We start from the raw sequence: 19,266 nt of genomic DNA, 5'->3' as shown, positions 1-19,266 counted from the left end.
AGATGTAAATTAAGTTAAGTTTAAGATTAGTTTAACATATTTGCTCGGAATACATAATGTTAAGGTTTGGCCAAAAAAATTGGAACCACAAAAATAAGTGGAAAGCTCACAGTGTCATGTTTGGGGATACTATCCTGATTCACAGCAGGCAAAATGGAAAAATTAACCTCTCTCAGTGAGAAACAGAGAAACTCAAAGAACAGAAGCAAGGTATTACACATGGAGGCTTGACTCTTATCAACAAGACCAATTATGAGGCAAAGAGTGGTCGTCCTGCAGACTGCCACACGTTTCAGCAAAGATCTTCTGTTCAGAGGAAGGTTTTAAACAAACACGATCTCACACACACACACGTACTGGAATCAGGACAAATAAGGATTGAAATCTGGACTGGTTTGAGATTTGACAACACTGCAAGTTTAAAGTATACAACCTGACCTAAATACTGACAACTTTCAGCGTTTGTATACTGAGGAGGAAGGAAATACAGTATTTATAATATTTGTAATACTGTTTTCTGAACTACATTCCCTCTCACTATTTGATTCCCAGTGTGTGCAAACGATGCATACGGAAGATGGACCACCACTGTCCATGGGTCAACAACTGTGTTGGGGAAAACAACCAAAAGTACTTTGTGCTTTTCACAGTAAGTTTGCAGGAAAACTGTATAATAATCTATTGCTTTTGTTGTAATACCAGCAGGGTTTTACAACAATATACAACTGTCCATCTGTTGGAAAAAGTATGGATATTTGACGTGAAAACATGCTGAGACATGGCGCCAATTTACCTGTTAGCTTTGTGCTTAAGATGAAGCAGATTGCATAAGAGAAATTTTTACTTTTCTAACATGATACAGTTTTTCAATAAGTTGTCTGTTTTCTTTGGTAAAATGTTTTGGTAAAATGTTTCACATTGTCCTATAATGGTTTTCCTTTTTGACCTAGATGTACATTGCACTCATCTCTCTGCACTCTCTGGCCATGGTGGTCTTCCATTTCCTCTACTGCTTTGAAGATGATTGGACGAGTGAGTGCTTTTTTTTCCTCTGCAATACTATATTTAAAAGTTTTTGTGCCTGGTATTGGCAGTAAATCTCAAAAATGTGGACATCCTTGTAAAAAAAGAAAAAAGTTAGGTTGTAAAATAAGATAATATTTTTTTCAATCTTTTATTGTGACAAAAACATGTACAATTTAACTGAAAATGGCTTTTAATGGCTCTTGGTAAAATGACTTCCACTCCCACTCAGAATGATTCCCACTTTTGTATCCTAGTTTTTTTTTTCTTCATTTAGTCTTTAAGAAATACATTTAATTTGATTTGATCTCATACCCATTCTTTCTTAGAAAACTTTGCTTCAGTATTTATGTATTCAACCCCATAGTGGAGCGTTGTGTGGTGCAGCTCAAAGTGTGAGCTCCGACCAATGGAACAGAATATTAGTTTAAAAGGTCTATATCATGCAAAATAACTTAACTACGTTATGTTATGATGATTCCTTCATCAAAATCATGCCCAAAGTGGTATTTTGCCTCATGCATGTCTGAGTAATCCTAGTGAATTCTGCTCTCTGAGCACCATCCCTACCTGTCCTGGAAAACGAGTGGTTAATTACCTGCCACCTCCAGGAAGTACCTACCATGACCTTGCCGCCCTGACCAGTAAAAGACACACCCAGCGAGCAATGATGTGAGGCGGAGCACGATCCATTCTCCTGAAAGCTGGGATGAAGTGGCTCTTTTAGGACCTGATCTCCACAGCAACTGCTCTTTTTTTCTTTTCTTTTTTTTGATACGATGCTGTCGAGGCTCACAATTTTAGAAATCAATTTCCAAATCACAGAGGTCTGCAATTTTTGACTATGTACAAAGTAATAACTTTTAGGTGTCAGTAATGTGTTTAAAGTGGATTTGCCTCCATATGGAAGGGAAGAAAGTTGCAGCTGTAAGATGATCTAATGTTATTATTTGTTTTAGAATTTATAGAATCAGTACCAGAAACTTTCAGGAATATCACCATATCATTAAGTACTTGTAAAACTTTTTAAGACATTGAGTCCAACTCAATAAGCTATTCTCTTGAACAATAATATTCTGATTACTAAAAAAAGTAAAATAGCTTGTTTCAAATAACATCTATCTTTATTTTTGTTGCTTGTTAATGCAGAGAAAAGTCAAAATTAAATTGCAATAATGGTTGAAATATATCGAAATTTAGATTTTTGGCAAAGTCGTACAGCCCTACCATATACTAACTGAACAGTCACAAAATGATCAATTTTGTTCCCTTGATTTTTAGCTGAATTATTTCTTAGTTTATTGTTTTAATTTGTGTAATTGTCTTAAATTTGGAATCTCTTCTTTCTATAATGTAAAATGACTCTCGTTCCTATTCTAAACCTGGTTTATATCTTCAAGTTTATGCATGCTTAACGGTGCCTCACATCGTTCGCTGTCTCTGTTGCTCCAGTCAACAATTGAGCATTGTTGTATCTTTAAGAGCACTTTAGCAGTTCTTTGTAAAATTCTTGACATGCCCTTTCATTTCCGTGTCCCTTCATTACCCAGAGTGCAGCTCCTTCTCTCCTCCAGCAACAGTCATCCTTCTCATCCTCCTGTGCTTTGAGGGCCTCCTCTTCCTCATCTTCACCTCTGTGATGTTTGGCACCCAAGTCCACTCCATCTGTACAGATGAAACAGTAAGTTACCCGTGTAGTGGCCTTTTGACTTCCCTCGGCTCTTCTCTCCTTATTTCCTATTGTTTCCTTCTTTGTGGACCTTCCTACATCTCTGCCTGACTCTTTCAGTTATGACTTTCAACTTCTAATACCAGCCATTCACCAAATAGCTCACACTCGTATGTTTGACAATTTTTCTTTTATTTTGTCTGATTTTTGCACACCCATTTTGGAACATTACACGTTTCCATCATTGCATTAAAACTATAACACTCTGCACGATGGACACTTGCATCTTTAGGAAAAAAAACTAAAGAATTGATCTCAGCAGCCACATGGATTATCTAACTTGGTGCTGTATGGTTTTGTCCTTCCTTGTCAGCATGGTCATGTGGAGAGGCTGCACCTAAGGTGTATTATTCCTATTGCAGTGTGCTGTTTAATCCTGTAACTACCACATTAAGGAATATACAGATGCATGTGCTTCTACAACCATCTGCCTCTCCCTTATACCTTTTGAATCCAGTCTGTATGTCTGGCGTCTTGGTGCAAAAGGACATTTGCATTTTTAAATATTATTCTAACTCCCTGAACTTTTTCTCGTTTTGTCACCTTATGAGCATAAAAGGGAACTGTCTATTACTTATCATGTGTGGACCTAGGTGTTTAACTGCACGCTCTGTGGTGCAGTTTTAAATGGTGACACCAAAACAAAAATGTAAAGTATCTTACGCCTTCATTTCTTGTAATTTTGGTGATTTTGCCATACAGATCATGAAAACCCAAAATTCAGCATCTTAGACAATTAGAATATTGTGAAAAAGTTATGGCATATTCATAGAAAGTTATGACAATGACTATAGATTCAGCAACCACCAATGACCCTGGTGGTTCTGTGTTTGATTGACCATTAAACTGTTCTGACTAGAACCATATAGAGAATCTGTGGAGAGTTGTCAAGAGGAAGATGAGAGACGCCTGCCTTCAGATGGCCTGAAGGCAGCTATCAGAGCTACTTGGTCTTCCTGAACACCTGAAATTTAAGTTTAAAATATAATTTTCTATTGAGCTCATGAAATATAAAAAACTTCTGATACACTAGACTTAGGGTTCTGTCTATAAAAAATACTTTTCCACAATATTATTTTATACATGTATATCTCCCAATAGTCCACAAAGTTTGAACAAACTTGATTTGTTGAAATATTTTCTTTCATTGCCTCACGGTTCATTCCTGGGTTGGGGTCTCTGGTTGTTGAGGGCTTGTGACCAGCAAGTTTTATGCAGGTCTCTGCTTCAACAGATTAGTTGAGGAACATACTCAGCCTGTTGACTAAAGTTAAACTGAGTGATGAATAATGTTTGAATTTCCAACCATTATTCCATATCCCATTACCTTCATCACTGTCCTTCATCTTTGATTTACCACATTACAACTTTTGTATAAAAGATTGATAGTTTTTATTTTTTATTTTGTTACTGACAGAGAACCTACAGATAAATGCACTCTCTAAAGAACCATAAAAGGACAACGAGCTGCTTCTTTTTTTTTTTTTTTAAACTACAAACTGTCTTTGATCAGGGTTTTAGACTGGACCTGTGGTTTTCATTTGCGAAACTTAAAATCAATTTAAACTAAGTAGGTCAATGTAGATATTTTAAACTCCTTGACCCAAAATTAAAAGTAATCCTTTTAAGAACCTCTATCAACAAGTTTTGCAGTTGCTCACTAATGACCCAGGCATTTGGGCTGGACAGCTGGGTTCAAGCAGGACAACATGAAGGACACTGGCATCTGAGGATTAGAATTATCCATTATAGACCGTCAAAATGTTCTAGTTGGTACAGATCAATGCAGATTGTAAACATCTCAAAAGAACAGCAGGTGTCATGCTACAACTCAACTGCCTACAAACTGGAATGCGGCAGTTTTCAGAGTTTCTCAGCCTCTCATTTTTTCAAAGACAAATAAATGTTTAGGTAAATTATCTCAAAGTTAGACGTTTTTTCATACAGCCACAAGTTGCTCTACAATGGCAGTAGACATATCTTTGTAAGGAGTTGGTATTCAGTGGTAGTGTTGTATGCAACATTTGGAGAAATCTCAGTTGGTTTAATAAGACAAAGCTAATCTTTCAAAACTTCTCTTGGTGCTTCAAACTTCTTTTTGTCTGCAACTCCTAATTTAAATTGATGGAAAATGGGAACTAACAGGACTTGGAGGATAACACAGAGGAAAAGGCAGCTGAATACAAGCAGCTACATCATCTTTGTTGAAGCACTGACGCTATCATAGTTTTTGGCATCTCCCATACAGACAAAAACTGTTATTTTTTATTTTGTTTACTTGTTTAGGTTTTTTTCTATAACAAAGTGAGATCTGTCTTTGCCCTGTACGTGTAGGCTGGATGTTCTTAGATTATTAAAAAGAACAACTCAGTGCCTCACTTTGCACACGCCCAGTCTGGCTCTTTGTGCTCAGAACCATAACGGTAAAAATGTTTTTCTTACCACATCGGTCTCGCTTCGTTCTTTTTTTGTTCTGTTTCTGTTAAACTTCAGATGTAAGCCGAAAAACAGGCCACACCTGTTTTGGGAGAATCTTTAGCCTAGTGTTACCTTAGTCATGTCAGGATCTTTCTAGTTTGAATCTAATACAATTAATGCCGACATTATCACCACCCTCTGGCACAGTACAGTCAGGGATAGAAATATAAATGTTCTGCCTTCACGGTGGCAGGTGGAAGAAAATGTTGCAGCCCATGTTTGTTTCACACAGTAAGTTTTTGTTATAAAAAAAAAAAACATCAAGTATAATGTGTTTTTATTAAACAATACTAGTCAATTGAAGGAAAGATGATAATAAACCGTACAGGTGATCTTAGACTTATTAACCATGTTCTATTGTTTTCAAAATTCCAATGTATGTTTTCCCAGATTGTTTGTCTTGAATCCTACCTTTTCAATAGAAAAAGAAAACAATCATAATTTGTGGATATTAATTAGTAATTTATTGTTTTTTGTTCTGCTCCTAAATTCTGCCCTGCAGTTAACGATGAGTATTCATTTTATTAATTATTATTTTTATTAATTAATTTCAAAATTAAAAAGCCCACATCAGTGTTGAAGTAAGGACATATTTCAAGGATGGTCCAGTACAAGGATACTGGCTTAAAATTCAAAGTCAGTCACCATTAATAAGTTGTTGTTTTTTTACGTATTTCAAGCCCCTCAAAACACCTTTTCTCTTATAAATAGCCATGGGTTCACCAAGTCTTTAGTAAATGTGTATCCCTGTCTGATATCCCGTCTTGAGGGAGGACTGTATGCGTTATCGTTGAGGTTATAGGAACAGACTGCTACGCTCAGTTCTCTCCTACAGCAGCTGTCTCTTAAAGCAGACAGCTGTCTCCGTCCGAGAGAGTTGCATCATACTGACAGACCTACAGCTCAGGCCCGACAGGTTAGTTTTAGAAATCGGAAAACTTTCCCCTGATTAGAATACACCCCCACCCCATTCTGGCATGTGAGTTGGTCAATATTATCCTTCACTTGAAACGTGTACATGCATTTGGCCAGTGGCAAGTGTTCATTTCCACCGCAGTAGCATTTTGATTAAAATCTTGCATAGTGTAGACACAGAATTCCTCTTTTTAAACATGGTGGAAAAGATGTTTAAAGAAATGGATACTGTAGTGTCGCTGGGACCACAGACTGATGTTTACTTTTTTTAATGGCTATTAGAAATCTAGTGTTTGAATGCTCAATGGGTCACGAAAGCATGCAAACTCAAATTTGGTTGTCTCTCATTTTCAGGGCATAGAGCAGTTGAAAAAGGAGGAGCGAAGATGGGCTAAAAAAACTAAGTGGATGAACATGAGGGCAGTTTTTGGACATCAGTTCTCTTTATTGTGGTTAAGCCCCTTCTCCACCCCTGACCATGGTAAGGCTGAGACCTACCAGTATGTGGTGTGAGGGAGCTCAGGACAGGAAAAGCTAGCCCTGCCCCTCTGAGCTCAGCTAAGGAAGCCTGTTTGCTCCCACTCAACATGATTTACTGTGTACGTCCCACACAAGCCATGGACAGCTTTTTATGTGCTTTTTTTATGTGCTGCCAACAAAGTGAGCAATGTCTTATTTTGTATTTATTTTATTGCCTTTAGCGAGTTGAGTTGCAGAGAAAAAGAAACACTGTCATTCTGTTTGCAAACACTGTGATAAATCAGTTTGTTATTTTTTTGGTCTTTTATCAAAAACTTTCTTTTCTGCCTTTGTTCACTCTCCCACTGCTTTCTGGTGAAGGGTCGGTTCAGCCAAATTACAAAAAAAGAGAGAAAATAGAAAATTACCTTTTTATCACTTAATCCTGTCAGCATATGGCCTTTCCTATTGTACAGGTGAGTAAAACTGAAGGAAAATGTAAATTATATGGATCAATTGTAAGGTATTTATTAAAAGAAGCCATAAGAGTTTAGTCAGTTTAACCTGCAGGATGTTATCAGGGACATGTAAAGAAATACACCTACCTCATCCACTGAAACATATATTTAGCCACTGTTTCAGTTCAGATACGTCTACCATGAGATATATTCAATATACAGTTAGGGACAGAAATATTTGGACAGTGACGCAATCTTCAGGATTTGGGCTCTGCATGCCACCACATTGAATTTGAAAATAAACAACTACAATGCAATTGAAGTGCAGACTTTAAGGTTTAATTCAAGGGGTTGAACAAAAATATATGTTTAAACATTTTTATATAAACACTCCTGATTTCAGGAGCTCGAAAGTAATTGGACAACTAAACATAACCCTATGTAAAATATTACTTTTCAATATTTAGTTGAGAATCCTTTACAGGCAATGACTGCCAGACGTCTGGAACCCATGGACATCACCAAACGCTGGGTTTTCCTCCTTTGTGATGCTTTGCCAGGCCTTTACTGCAGCGGTCTTCACTTGGTGCTCATTTTTGGGTCTTTCTGCCTTACGTTTTGTCTTCAGCAAATGAAATGCATTCTTAATTGGGTTGAGATCTGGTGACTGACTCTGGCATTGCAGAATCTGAGCAGAAAGTTTATCCCTAAACACTTCAGAATTCATCTGGCTGCGTCTGTCTTTTGTCACATCATCAATAAACACAAGTGACCCAGTGCCATTGGAAGCCATGCATGCCTATGCCATCACACTGCCTCCACCATGTTTTACAGAAGATGTGGTGTGCTTTGGATCATGAGCTGTTCCAATTCTTCTCCTAACTTTCTTCTTCCCATCATTCTGGTACAGGTTGATCTTAGTCTTATCTGTCCAAAGAATGCTGTTCCAGAACTGGGCTGGCTTCTTCAGCTGTTTCTTTGGCTAAATCAATTCTGGCCTTTTTATTTTAGAGGCTGATTAATAGTTTGCACCTAGTGGGGAATCCTTTGTATTTACTCTCATGAAGTCTTCTCTTTATGGTAGACTTAGATACTGATACACCTACTTCCTGTTCTTCACTTCAGTGGATGTTGTGAAGGGTTTTTCTTCACCATGGAAAGGATTCTGCCATCATCCACCACTGTTATCTTCCATGGATGTCCAAGCCTCTTTGAGTTCACAAGTTCAACAGTGCACCTTTTTTTTTTTCTTTTGTCCCCAGAATGTACCAAACTGTTGATTTGGCCACTCCTAACATTTCTGCTATCTCTCTGATGGATTTCTTCTTTTTTTCAGCCTCAGGATGTTCTGTTTCACCTCCATTGAGAGCTCCTTTAATCACATGTTGTGTGTTCACAGCTACAGCTTCCAAATGCAAACGCCACACCTGAAATGAACTCCAGACCTTTTAACTGCTTAATTGATGACAGGTTAACGATGGAAGAGCCCATGCAGCCTTCTTCTGTGTCAATTGTCCAATTACTTTTGGTCCTTTGAAAAAGAGGCGGCTACGTAATAAAGAGCTGTAATTCCTAAACCTTTGCTCCAATCTGGATGTGAATACTCTCAAATTACAGCTGAGAGTCTGTACTTTAAACCCATATTGATTATATAACCGTATCCTGTATATGTTTTCATAAACAGCTAAAATAACAAAACTTGCGTCACTGTCCAAATATTTCAGGGACTAACTACATAAGGCCTTTAACAAGATTCAAACCCCTTAAATTTTTTCACATTTTGCCACGGTACGTCTTCAGCGTATTTTATTTAGATTTTATGTGACAGGCTAACATAAAGTAGTGCACAATTGTTAAGAGGAGTGATGCATAGATTTCAACATTTTACAGTTTGCACTACTACACAAAAATATTTACTTTGGTATTCAGTCCTGTTGGCCAAAACACATTGGATGCGTCCGACTGGTCTTACTGATCCGATTTCTTCTAAACACACAGGCTCCGACTAGAAGTTTACCTCTATGGACCAGTGATGGCAGCTGTTTTTAGTCTTTGTCTTTTGGATAAAAATGCTTATTAGTTTTAGTCACATTTAGTCATTTAAATATGTGACAGTTTTATTCAACGAAAAGCCAAAAAGGTTTTCGTCAAAAAGTGTATTCTTTATCACTGTATACAAAACTACGCCATCTGTAAAGGTCTACAGGTGAATACAGAATACATACACACAAACACACATAAATATATATTTAATATGCATGTTATTTTGACAAAAATAGAATTGACATAGTAACTACCAAACAAGCAAAAATTAAGTATTGTGATAGCCTATTAACCAAATGACTGGCACCCACCCTGTATCTCAAACATGGGTTAGTATGACAACCCATTATATTTGCTGCTCTGCTAAATTTCGCTGCATGTTCTACAGACAACAGTAACGCATATATGAGCTGATGTTGGCACAACCAAGCTAACTTTAATCTGAAGTTAGCATCCTATTTGTCTCAGTAGTTATATGGAATACTTTAAGCTTAATATGAAATGTATCACATGCGGATTGTTGAGTAACAATGCTTGCATATTATATCTTAACAGGACTTGCAGTAGTGAGCGTAGTAATCAGTGTAGTGATGTGCTGCTTAACATTTGTGGTATTTAGTTTGTGGTCAGATTTACCGCCATCTCCGTGTCCGATACATTCGGTTTTTCTTTCGGAGGGCTCATATTTAAAGTATTTCCGTAGACTTTTTTTTGTAATTACCAACCACCAAAATAATTTGGGGGCATGCCTGGGCCATCATGGTCCATCAATAAATTGGTATACTGATGGTGGGCGTGACCAAACAAGGATGGAGCAGCTGATACTGAATTGCTGAATTGCATGCACAATTGGCAGGAACGTCATGCATTGTGAACATCTGACAGACCACTCGCTAACATGTTTGTCCAGTCTCGTCCCATCAATGCAAATTCACACACGTCATGTTTAAGACATCAATGAGCCATGTCTTCAATATATACCGGAAATCCCGAAGGCATAAACACAAGCTGGTGTGGCAGTAGTCTCAAAGCTGCAGTTGATGCCCAAACAGGCTCAAAGAAGATTACCATTAAACCTCTTCCTACAAAACAGTTGGTAGTCCAACCCCACCGGAAGTTGCAAACTGACTCGAAAATTGATGTTCATTGACACACTATGTACAATCCAATAGCTTTGTGGAAGACAGCACATTATTTAAATTTTTACATGTGTATAATTTTTTTTAAATCATTACTACTACTACTACTACTACTATTAACAGTTCTACACTATTTTGCGCTGGCCTGTCAACCAAAATCCTAATTTAATTGAATTAATTAAAGTGTATGGTTTAGAAGTAAGATCAATCCTGCAAGCTACTGTAGTGTATTTAAGCTGCTACGCAACTTTTCAAACAGTGAAGTCCCTCTAAAATATTTTTGTCTTCTGCTACAACCCCAAGATCAGCTAGAAATGAGAGGATTGTGGTAAATATCTTGCGTAATTTAGCTGAACTGACCTTTTTATTGGTTTTTGGAGACAAAATAAAGTTTTCCCAATGCAACGGATTCCTTAGAACCATTGGGAAACCACATCCATACTTTGCCTGAAAATTTAAATGCTGGCAAAAGGAGCATATAAACAGTTTTTTTTTTTATTGCTGTTTTAAATTTGATTAGTTTTTTGTTTGAAATGAAGGTCAGATTCTAAGAATCTAACGAAGAAATAAAATAATGCTGTATAATTCTCCATTGGTTCATAATACCCTGACCTTTTTGTTCTCTGATCAGACTCTATCTTGCCTGCTTTACTTAGTTTAGTAATTTTTCATTATGCCTTTAGTTCCATCGCAAAGTTCTCAGGTGTTTTGGAGTTATAAGGTTTAGTCTTTGTATTTTTGAAGGAAGTCTCAGAATTACAGCAAATGGGAAAACACCCTGAAACACTCCTTAGAGCAATGGTTCTCAAACCGTGGGGCGCACACCAAAAAAGGGGTGGGGGCAGGTCTGTGACATAAATAAATTCTGCTAAATGGGATAACGGCACCATTTGCTGTTTGGCCTGTACCTGCAGCCAGTAATATGAGTAGCAAGTGATTCTGGGTAATTATCAGTGCAAGCTATACACTACAGATGAAGGAGACTGATACTACAGTCGCTGAGCCAATCAGTATCCAGGATACAAAACAGTTCCCTGGTTTAGACATTAGACACAGTGTACTGTACAATTAAAAAAAATCCACAATACAGAGAGACTGCAAACAACAAATTGTGATATGGTGAAGGACCACTGTATATCGTTTATAAAATGTAGCACTATTTAAAAAAATGCCATTTGCTAGAAACAGCTATTATCTGATATAATGTAATTTACTGTTATAAAATAGAAGGGATTCTGGGTAATCCTCAGCGCAATGGTTTCACTGAATTAAGAGAGAGCAATAAAAGTTAAATTTTTGTTGGTGGCTTGAAAATATTTCATTCTTCAAAGGGGGAGCGCAACAAAAAGATTGAGAACCACTGCCTTAGAGTGAAGTAATGGGTATCTGATTAAAAAAAATATATATTATTTTATATCAATGTCTTGCCTTAGTTAATCTCTTGCAAGATGATTGATGAAAAGGAATCAAAGATGAAGATAAGTCAAAAATATCATCAGTGGGATGAAATATTCAGATGTTACCACTTGTTGCAATTCAAGTATTATTCTTTGTGTCCAAAATAACTATCCAGAGGCCTTTGGTGTGGTAATACAGTGCCATATGAGAACTTTGTGTCAGAACTGAAACCAAAAGGTAAATTCCTGATCAGGCACTCAAAGTCAAGAATGGTATTTTTTTTTGTCCAATGCATAATTTTCTTCCCGTTATTATTGAGGATTTTATTTGTTTGTGAATTTTATCGAAATGTGACAAAAATTCAAATGGATGTTTTCTCTTATGGTTTTAGAAATATTTGCAACTACTCTGAAGATTTTTTTTCGTACATGTGTACTCTGGATTAGGCATGGGCCAATTACGGTTTCAAAACCGCTAAAATACTACTTCACACAGTTCATATGATTCCAAGTCCTTTTATTGAAATGACAGAAGTTGCAGGACTGACTGGAGTGTTATTTGGCGCTTTGAAGCATGCAGCAACACAAGTGACCTTCTCTCACCACTGGCTACTTAATGATCGTCAGCTAGCTGAGCGAAGGCTAGTACGTTTTTCCAGTGCAAAAACATATTTGGATGTTTGTAAATATATCTGATCATTAAAACAACATGTGCCTCTCAGCACTTTTATGAAGTTAAGGCGGTTTTCACTCATTACTTACTTCATCAACCAGCTGCTATCAGCTTGTTATTCATGATGATGTTTGCAATTAGCGGTAAATGCAGTTGTAGTAAAGTGTCTTGTTTTTGGTAGCTAATCTCATGTGGCGAGCGGTATTTTTGATTTGACAGGTTTGCAACTTAGCCAAATTTCTTCTCTTTGGTCTGTTTTAATGATGATACGTTAACAGATGTGTCCGAGCTTCACAGGGCAGCCTTTGTTGCCGTCTGCGGCTGCCTCTATAATGATACAAAGCTCAACACTTGGTAGGTGTCATCAAACGTACAGCCAGTTACAGAAAGTGGGATTGTTCCTGCAGTGCATTGTTTTCCATTGGTCACTAACAGACGAGGTAGACACAAATGTGATGTCTGAATCTGAAGTGAACACTGAAAACTGTAAATTTGCTCTTCACTTTAATAACAAAAAGCCCACAGTGGAAATTCCTCATCCAGCACAAAGATTTGGTTCAGAAGGTCCCCAGAGAAGAAATTTTGGGATTTTTAAAGGATTAACCTCATGTCTGTGGGCAGCTTGGAAACAAGTTTAGGTATAAGAAATACTGAGATATTTAGTTGTCTTATAATCAGAAAAAAAAATCATCCGTGCATGACATCCTGGTATTTCTTTCCCAGGCTGTTCCTAACAGTAATTGGAGCTTACAGTGGTCAGATGTCCTCTGTGATTTGAAAGCAAAGGAAACTAGTGATAAGTATTTTGTGAAGTTATATTTTTAGCTCAGTTCTCTGCTTGCAAGCGGAGTTGAGATTGCAGATAATATGCTAGCAATTGCATTCAGGGCCACATTTTTAGCTCATCTCCCCATCTTTAACTATAAAGACTGTAGAACTAAAAGTTGATGAACTCCCAAGTTTTAAGTCCTGTTTGCCCTGCAAGAGCAAATCTAAACAAATACAGTGCTTCTCCAGAACTCAAGGACATAACTCATCTTTTATGGCTTATAGGAATACAATGGATACTCCCAGTGTTTCTCTATAAAGAGCAGAAAGGAAAAAAGCAACAGCATATTGCATAATAAGCACATTAAACCCCTGCTAAAGTTAGCCTGTGTTTAGTCTAAATCTTTGCCATATCTATGTATTGAGGTCAAAATGCCAATGCGTGTTATAGATAACATTACTGCAACTGATATTTTAGCAGCATTAAGATCAAGCCAATGTTTTTGATTTAAATCCATGTGTAAATACAATAAAACTGTATTTGTAATCTGTTACCAAACCCTAATAATCAAATGCAGGCCCATGCCTATTCTGGATTGTTTCACTATCTGAAGTTTTTAGGTGTTAGATTTTTCTTGATACCAGCATTTCATTCTCTAATGCGAGTGCTTTGTTTAAAGACCACGAGAAAAGGCTGACCTGTTTTTATTATGTATTTCAGGTAAATGTAATATTTCAGGTTGGAAACAAACTCTGCTGAACACAGAGAAAGCCTCTGTCAGTCAGAGCGCAAATCTTCATTTTATCCTCAGCCGAAGGGTTTGTTTCCCAAAACCAGCTGGATTTGGTCAGATGAATTTTTCTGGTTCTTTGAAAACAAATGAAAGGCTTTTAATCCCTACCAATGTAAACCCTGACCTGTGCTGCAGCGGGAAAAGATGTTTGTGAAAATTTAGGTTGTCAAAAAAAACCTGTTGTAGCCTATGTTTATTGTCCTGAAGAAGGGATCATCCTCTCAACTTCTTTCCCTGTTTGTGCCATGAGCATTTTCCAGGGAAACACATTGGAGAGGTCGTGTGCCAAAATCAACAAAGCCCCACAATTTTCGGATGATTTGGTTGGCTTTGATGTGAAAATCCTCTGAAAGATCACTGGCTCGGCTTTAAAAGCCTGGGCTGCTGGAAGCTAAGTTAAATCTGGCGTGGGTCTGAGTTGGGAGAGCTCCCTGTTCAGACGCGCCCAGCAGCTGACACGGTGTCTTGCACAACTCTGAACTTTTTGAAAGCATTAAGGAAGTATAAACTTTCACCGTTCATACTTACTTACACGCGCTGAAATCGACAAGAGCGGCACTTTGTTTTTGCCATTTAATCTTCTCTGTTTACATGATGTTTGGATCCTCTGATGTGGGAACGCATGGTGGTTAGTTTAGTCATGTATGTGACAACACAGCTGGTATAACGATGTTGATGTTGTTCTTTTCTTTTTCTTTTGTTGTTTTTTTTTTTACACAAATTTTTAAAATAATTTTTCCAAGATTGCACAGATATTTCAGCACATGACGCAGAGAATAAATCCTTCTCAGTTGCAAAGCAAAACTGTGTTTGCTTGCTTTGTTGGAGGGTGGGGGAGGGAGGGAGGGGGGGGGGGGGGGCGCTAGGGATGCTAAACCAACCTTTTCCTGAACTGTACGCTGTTCTTTGCTCACATGATCCTCACACATGACCCCTGTTTTCTTTCCATCCCTGTTTTCCATTCTTTGTCTTTAATCTGCCTCTTTCCTATGCAGTGCCCTTTCCATACTCATGCATTCTGCTTTGGTTGATAACTCACTCTGCCCAAAGCTTTCTGAGGCAGACAGGCTCTTTAGAATCTTGACAGAGGTAAGCTGCAGAAGAGCTTCCGTCACTGTAGTCGTCCCATCAAGCTTAACATGCCACTAGCATGCAGGTTTCAGTCCCGGTGGTCCCAAGTGTGCTCTCTGTTGTTTTGCTTTACGTTCAACCAAACAATGGGAATGAATGAGTGAGCTTAGTGCAGAAATATTGCATGCCTCATGTTTTATTTTTTGTTGTTGTTGTATTTTCCCCATGTGTGCGAGCTGTTTTTATCGTTTTAGTTTGCTGTGCTTCATTAACAATACAGATGTATTGTAGTCTACAGTTGCTGCTGTCTGTACTGGCCATAAAGCTGCTCTTCAGCCAATTAAACTCACAAGGGCTTCCTACGCACAACTGAAAAGTATGAAATTTCATTTAAGATTTTTCCAAGTCTTTATGTTTATGGGTAAAATTAGCAGGGGAAATTGTTTGATTTTTCCTGACATTGTTCATTGAAAGCAAAAAAAAAAAAAGTATTTCTGAAAAATAGGTTTTTGCATTGCTTTATATCTAGGTGAGATGCTTTATCAAAACGTAAGTCTATGTCCAACTCATTGATGATTTTTGGTTCTTTGGTCACTGACAGAAACCACAGATTATTTGAAACTCATTGAATAATAATAATAATAACAATAATGCATTTTATTTATAGATGCCTTTCTCAACACTCAAGGTCACCTTACAGAATCAACAATAAAACACTGAATCCAATAAACATTGAGTCAACAAATAGCAGGAATAAAATAAATTACTAGATACTAGACCCTATTAGATCCGGATTATGAACTGAACCTGTAGTTCCTAACAGATGTCTGGTTTTATTTAAAAAAAAAAAATATTTTACAAACTAAAAGTATTTCTGATTATTAAACTGTAATTTAAAGAATCTGTATTTAATGTTTGCTAAGCGTGTTTAGATCCAAGTTTTATAGATTTTGAAATGGGCCCTGTCTCCCGTGGGCAGGGTACAACTAGGACAGGTCAGCAGTCCATCACAGGGAACCTCAGAGACGAAGCTCAATGCACGCGCAGACCAATTCATCTAACTTGTCTTTGGACGCTGGGAGGAAACTGGTGGACCTGGAGAGAACCCATGCATCTGTGGGTTAAACATGCAGAAATGGCCTGTTTGGGTTTCAAACCCGAGACCTTATCGCTGCAACCCAATTGGGAAATCCAACTAGGGAAATGTTTTACATACTGGTGTGCAGTTCTAAATAGAAAAATAAAAAAAAATGTGAGTCTCAAGGTGTGGAAGACTTTAGTAGATGTTTTCTTGTATCCCTGCAGACAGAGGAGCACAAAGCAGCAGATAAACGGCTCAGAATACTCCTGAGTGGTGAGATTAGACGGATATGTCAGTAGCTATGAAAATAAGAAAATCAAGACACAATTGTAGATGAACCAAATCTAACATGACTATATAAAAGCTGTGTGATCAGACGTAGAAACAGGTTTTCATGATGGTATCTTAAGATGACTAGTTGTTTGGGTAGGGTATGTTAACATCATTCTTCTGTATAATTAAGGCAGCAGCTAGGAAAGCTGGGTTTCCATAGTGCAGCATTTAAGCAGTTTCAGAAATTAGTCGTAGTCATGTTGTTTGTTACCCCTTCTATTTGATGACTTGCTAAGGGATCCAGCTTTCAAAGTCCCCCTGACTCCATGGAGCGTCCTTTGTGGTCAGTGACGTGTATTTTTGCAACAGAAGTCAAACCATAGGATGGAGGGTCTCAGGCATATTATTTTAAGGACAGAGATAATTTCACACAGACTCTAGGAAAATCCTCCAAAACACCAAAAACTATTTTTTTTTCCAAAATTGTCCCAAGTGCTTCTTAATAAAGCGAGGGATTTTCAACACAATGATTTTTGCGTTCTAAATTAAACTAGTATGTTTATAAATCCTAATTTTATTACAGTAAGGAGGTACCTTTAAAATAACTCAAATGATCAGGACCAACATTAATAACCCATTTATGAACTGACCTTTTTTATTGAGCCACAGCAAATATCACTAGTGTGCAATGATATGGTTTAACTGTTTGATGTTTGGTGCTTCAGTAGATGGTTCACTTGGCTCTGTCCTCCAGTGTTTAACCTCGTCTTTCTCCTAGACTTAAGTCTTTCGCTGAGCTTTTTTTGTAGCCCTCGGCTCTTATTTCATTACACCAACCTTAACTGGGCGGCAGCTGCGAGGCTGATGCCTAGAGGAGGGACATCCTCTGCACATATATAAGCAAGACGCTGTTTCTCACAGTCATTGTACCAAAGTAGCCTCATCCTCACTGTATGCCATGAGGATGACCTGGTGGTGGGATACCTTGCTCATGCTCTCAGAGAACCCAGGTAATTAATAGTGGCCTAGCTGTTAGAGCGGGGCACTTGTTTCTGGGGTAGGCAGCATGTCCCTGTGTTTGAATCCCACTCTCTACCCCTCTGGGTCTCTGAGCCAGACCCTAAACCCCAGAATCCTCCCAGGGCACCACACAGTGGCAGCCTTCTTCCCCCTAGGATGGGTTAGATGCAGAGGAATAATTGCACTGGAATGTATGTTGCAAGGACAAATGAAGATCATTATTTATATTATGTTAAAGTCTCTTTCAAGCATTTTTCCGTATCTCACTATGGGGAAATGCGTCCTCCCACATTGCCCCATTCGCTGTTTCTGAAGCTGACGACGGCTCGCTCAGGAGAAGGGCTTCTGTTGGAAGCAGCTGCATGTTGTGGTTGCAGTAACAACTGACCTGTAAAATCCTGCGACTGTGTGGCGATGCCGAGCTTACAGCTGAACATAATCCCTGGAGAGAACTGCCCTTGAATCTGGCCCAGAAGCCAGTGGTCCGTGTTTGAGGCAGCGCATGGCGCCCGCCTCCTGGGAGGAGCGTAGGCTGCATCTGTACACTTCACAAATCCCAGAGGACTGAGAGATCAGCCAAAGGAGAGCACTTCATATTCGTACATCCCACCCTGAAACGCAGACCCAGGACCCTCCAGCGTGGGGGGTACATTGGTATGTGGTAATGCACACCCCTCAGGTTGATAGAAGTAAAGCGGTCGCTCGAGTGAACAGACTGAGTGGGTGGTTTGGGTAAACGGGAACTTGCCAGTTCTTAGATGTGTGTTCATGGCACGCAGAAAGAGAAAGTGATGTGCGTCCACCCCTTTTGTCTTTGCGACGAGAAAGTATCTGAAGTCCAAACCGCATTTAGGTTTCCTGTGTTGCTGCTTTCTGTACACGACGGGTAAAACCTGGACTAGTGAGCAGAAGCACCAGGAGATCCTAGTGCTTGTGTGGCTAGTGTTAACGGTCTAGTCACTAATCGCCTCACTATGTGACGGCAGCTGAGTTGAAGCGTTGTGGTCAAATAGTGAAGTCCCTCTAAAATATTTTTGTTCTGTAGCGTTGTGGCCAGCTGTTAAAGCAGGGGTGGCTGTGGTTCACTGACTCTTTGGTGACAGACTGGACAGTGGGCAGTTATCTGCGTGGTGGAAGATAGACGGCTAATGTCAGCCTTATCAAGAGGCTCTGTAGTTAAGAGACCATTAAGTAGCCACAGCCTGCAGATGGTGGTGGTGGTCATCATTGACGTTAAGCAACTAAGTATGCGGTCACTGAAGAAGTAGCTTTTGGGTAAAGCGGGAGGAGATTTTAGAATGACTGTTGCTTATATATGCACAGAGGATGTTCCTCTAGGGACAGCTATGGCTTGTGTAATGAAATAAGGGCTACTCAGGCTGACAAGTTGGTCCGCTTTCAGCTACTGAAATCAGAAATGGTGACGCAGCCAGGCGCCCGACCCCCCACCAACCCCCCTCAGTGGGTGCACCAACACGTGTGTCTTTAAACTATTTCTAAGTTATGAGATCACTTTCCTTTTTCATGTGACGTTATTAGACTTTGCCAGAATATGTATTCATAAAAGCAATGCTTGATTTTTGCTAATTAAAAGCCAGATTAGTTCCACACGGTCCCTTTTTAAGATATCATCATGACAAAAACAGAAACCAGTTCTGTCCTGAGGAAAAGAGTTGCTGATGCTGCCAAAGCTGGAAAAGAATAAACAAAGTTATCACGAGTTAAGGGAAAAATTTAGTCGAATTTGATATAATACAATCTGGCATTTTATTTTTAAAGTCATATCGCCGAGCCTCATGAGCTAATATCTCGTTTAAATATCTAATTAGCTCAGTATCAAGAGTTCAAGCACTCTTTGTTTGGATATTTTGTTATGAACAGCAGAACAAAGTATTTCATCTTGAGAGGAAACCCAAAGCTTGTTTGTTTTTTTGTGATAAGCTTC

The 19,266-nt window shown here is 38.5% G+C and overlaps 1 protein-coding gene across 3 annotated transcripts in view; it reads left to right on the top strand.

Annotated features, from left to right (window-relative positions):
• zdhhc3a (zinc finger DHHC-type palmitoyltransferase 3a) overlaps positions 1-19,266 on the top strand; it is a 42,623-nt gene that overhangs the window by 22,131 nt on the left and 1,226 nt on the right. The window contains exons 5-8 of one of the 3 annotated variants that reach the window (XR_004928348.1): positions 553-649; positions 951-1,032; positions 2,574-2,704; positions 14,872-14,965. Coding sequence is in view for 2 of the 3 variants with exons in the window: in XM_021311419.2 (XP_021167094.1) it covers positions 553-649; positions 951-1,032; positions 2,574-2,704; positions 6,500-6,658 (469 nt within the window). In the remaining variant the exon portion in view is untranslated. Of the gene's footprint in view, positions 1-552; positions 650-950; positions 1,033-2,573; positions 2,705-6,499; positions 14,681-14,871; positions 14,966-19,266 lie in introns of those variants that run through there. The other 2 variants (XM_021311419.2, XM_021311417.2) reach the window with 2 other exon arrangements.

The sequence above is a fragment of the Fundulus heteroclitus genome, chromosome 3, assembly GCF_011125445.2.
Source record: "Fundulus heteroclitus isolate FHET01 chromosome 3, MU-UCD_Fhet_4.1, whole genome shotgun sequence".
Classification (NCBI taxonomy): Eukaryota; Metazoa; Chordata; class Actinopteri; order Cyprinodontiformes; family Fundulidae; genus Fundulus; species Fundulus heteroclitus.
This window is presented reverse-complemented; position numbering and strand designations above follow the sequence as displayed.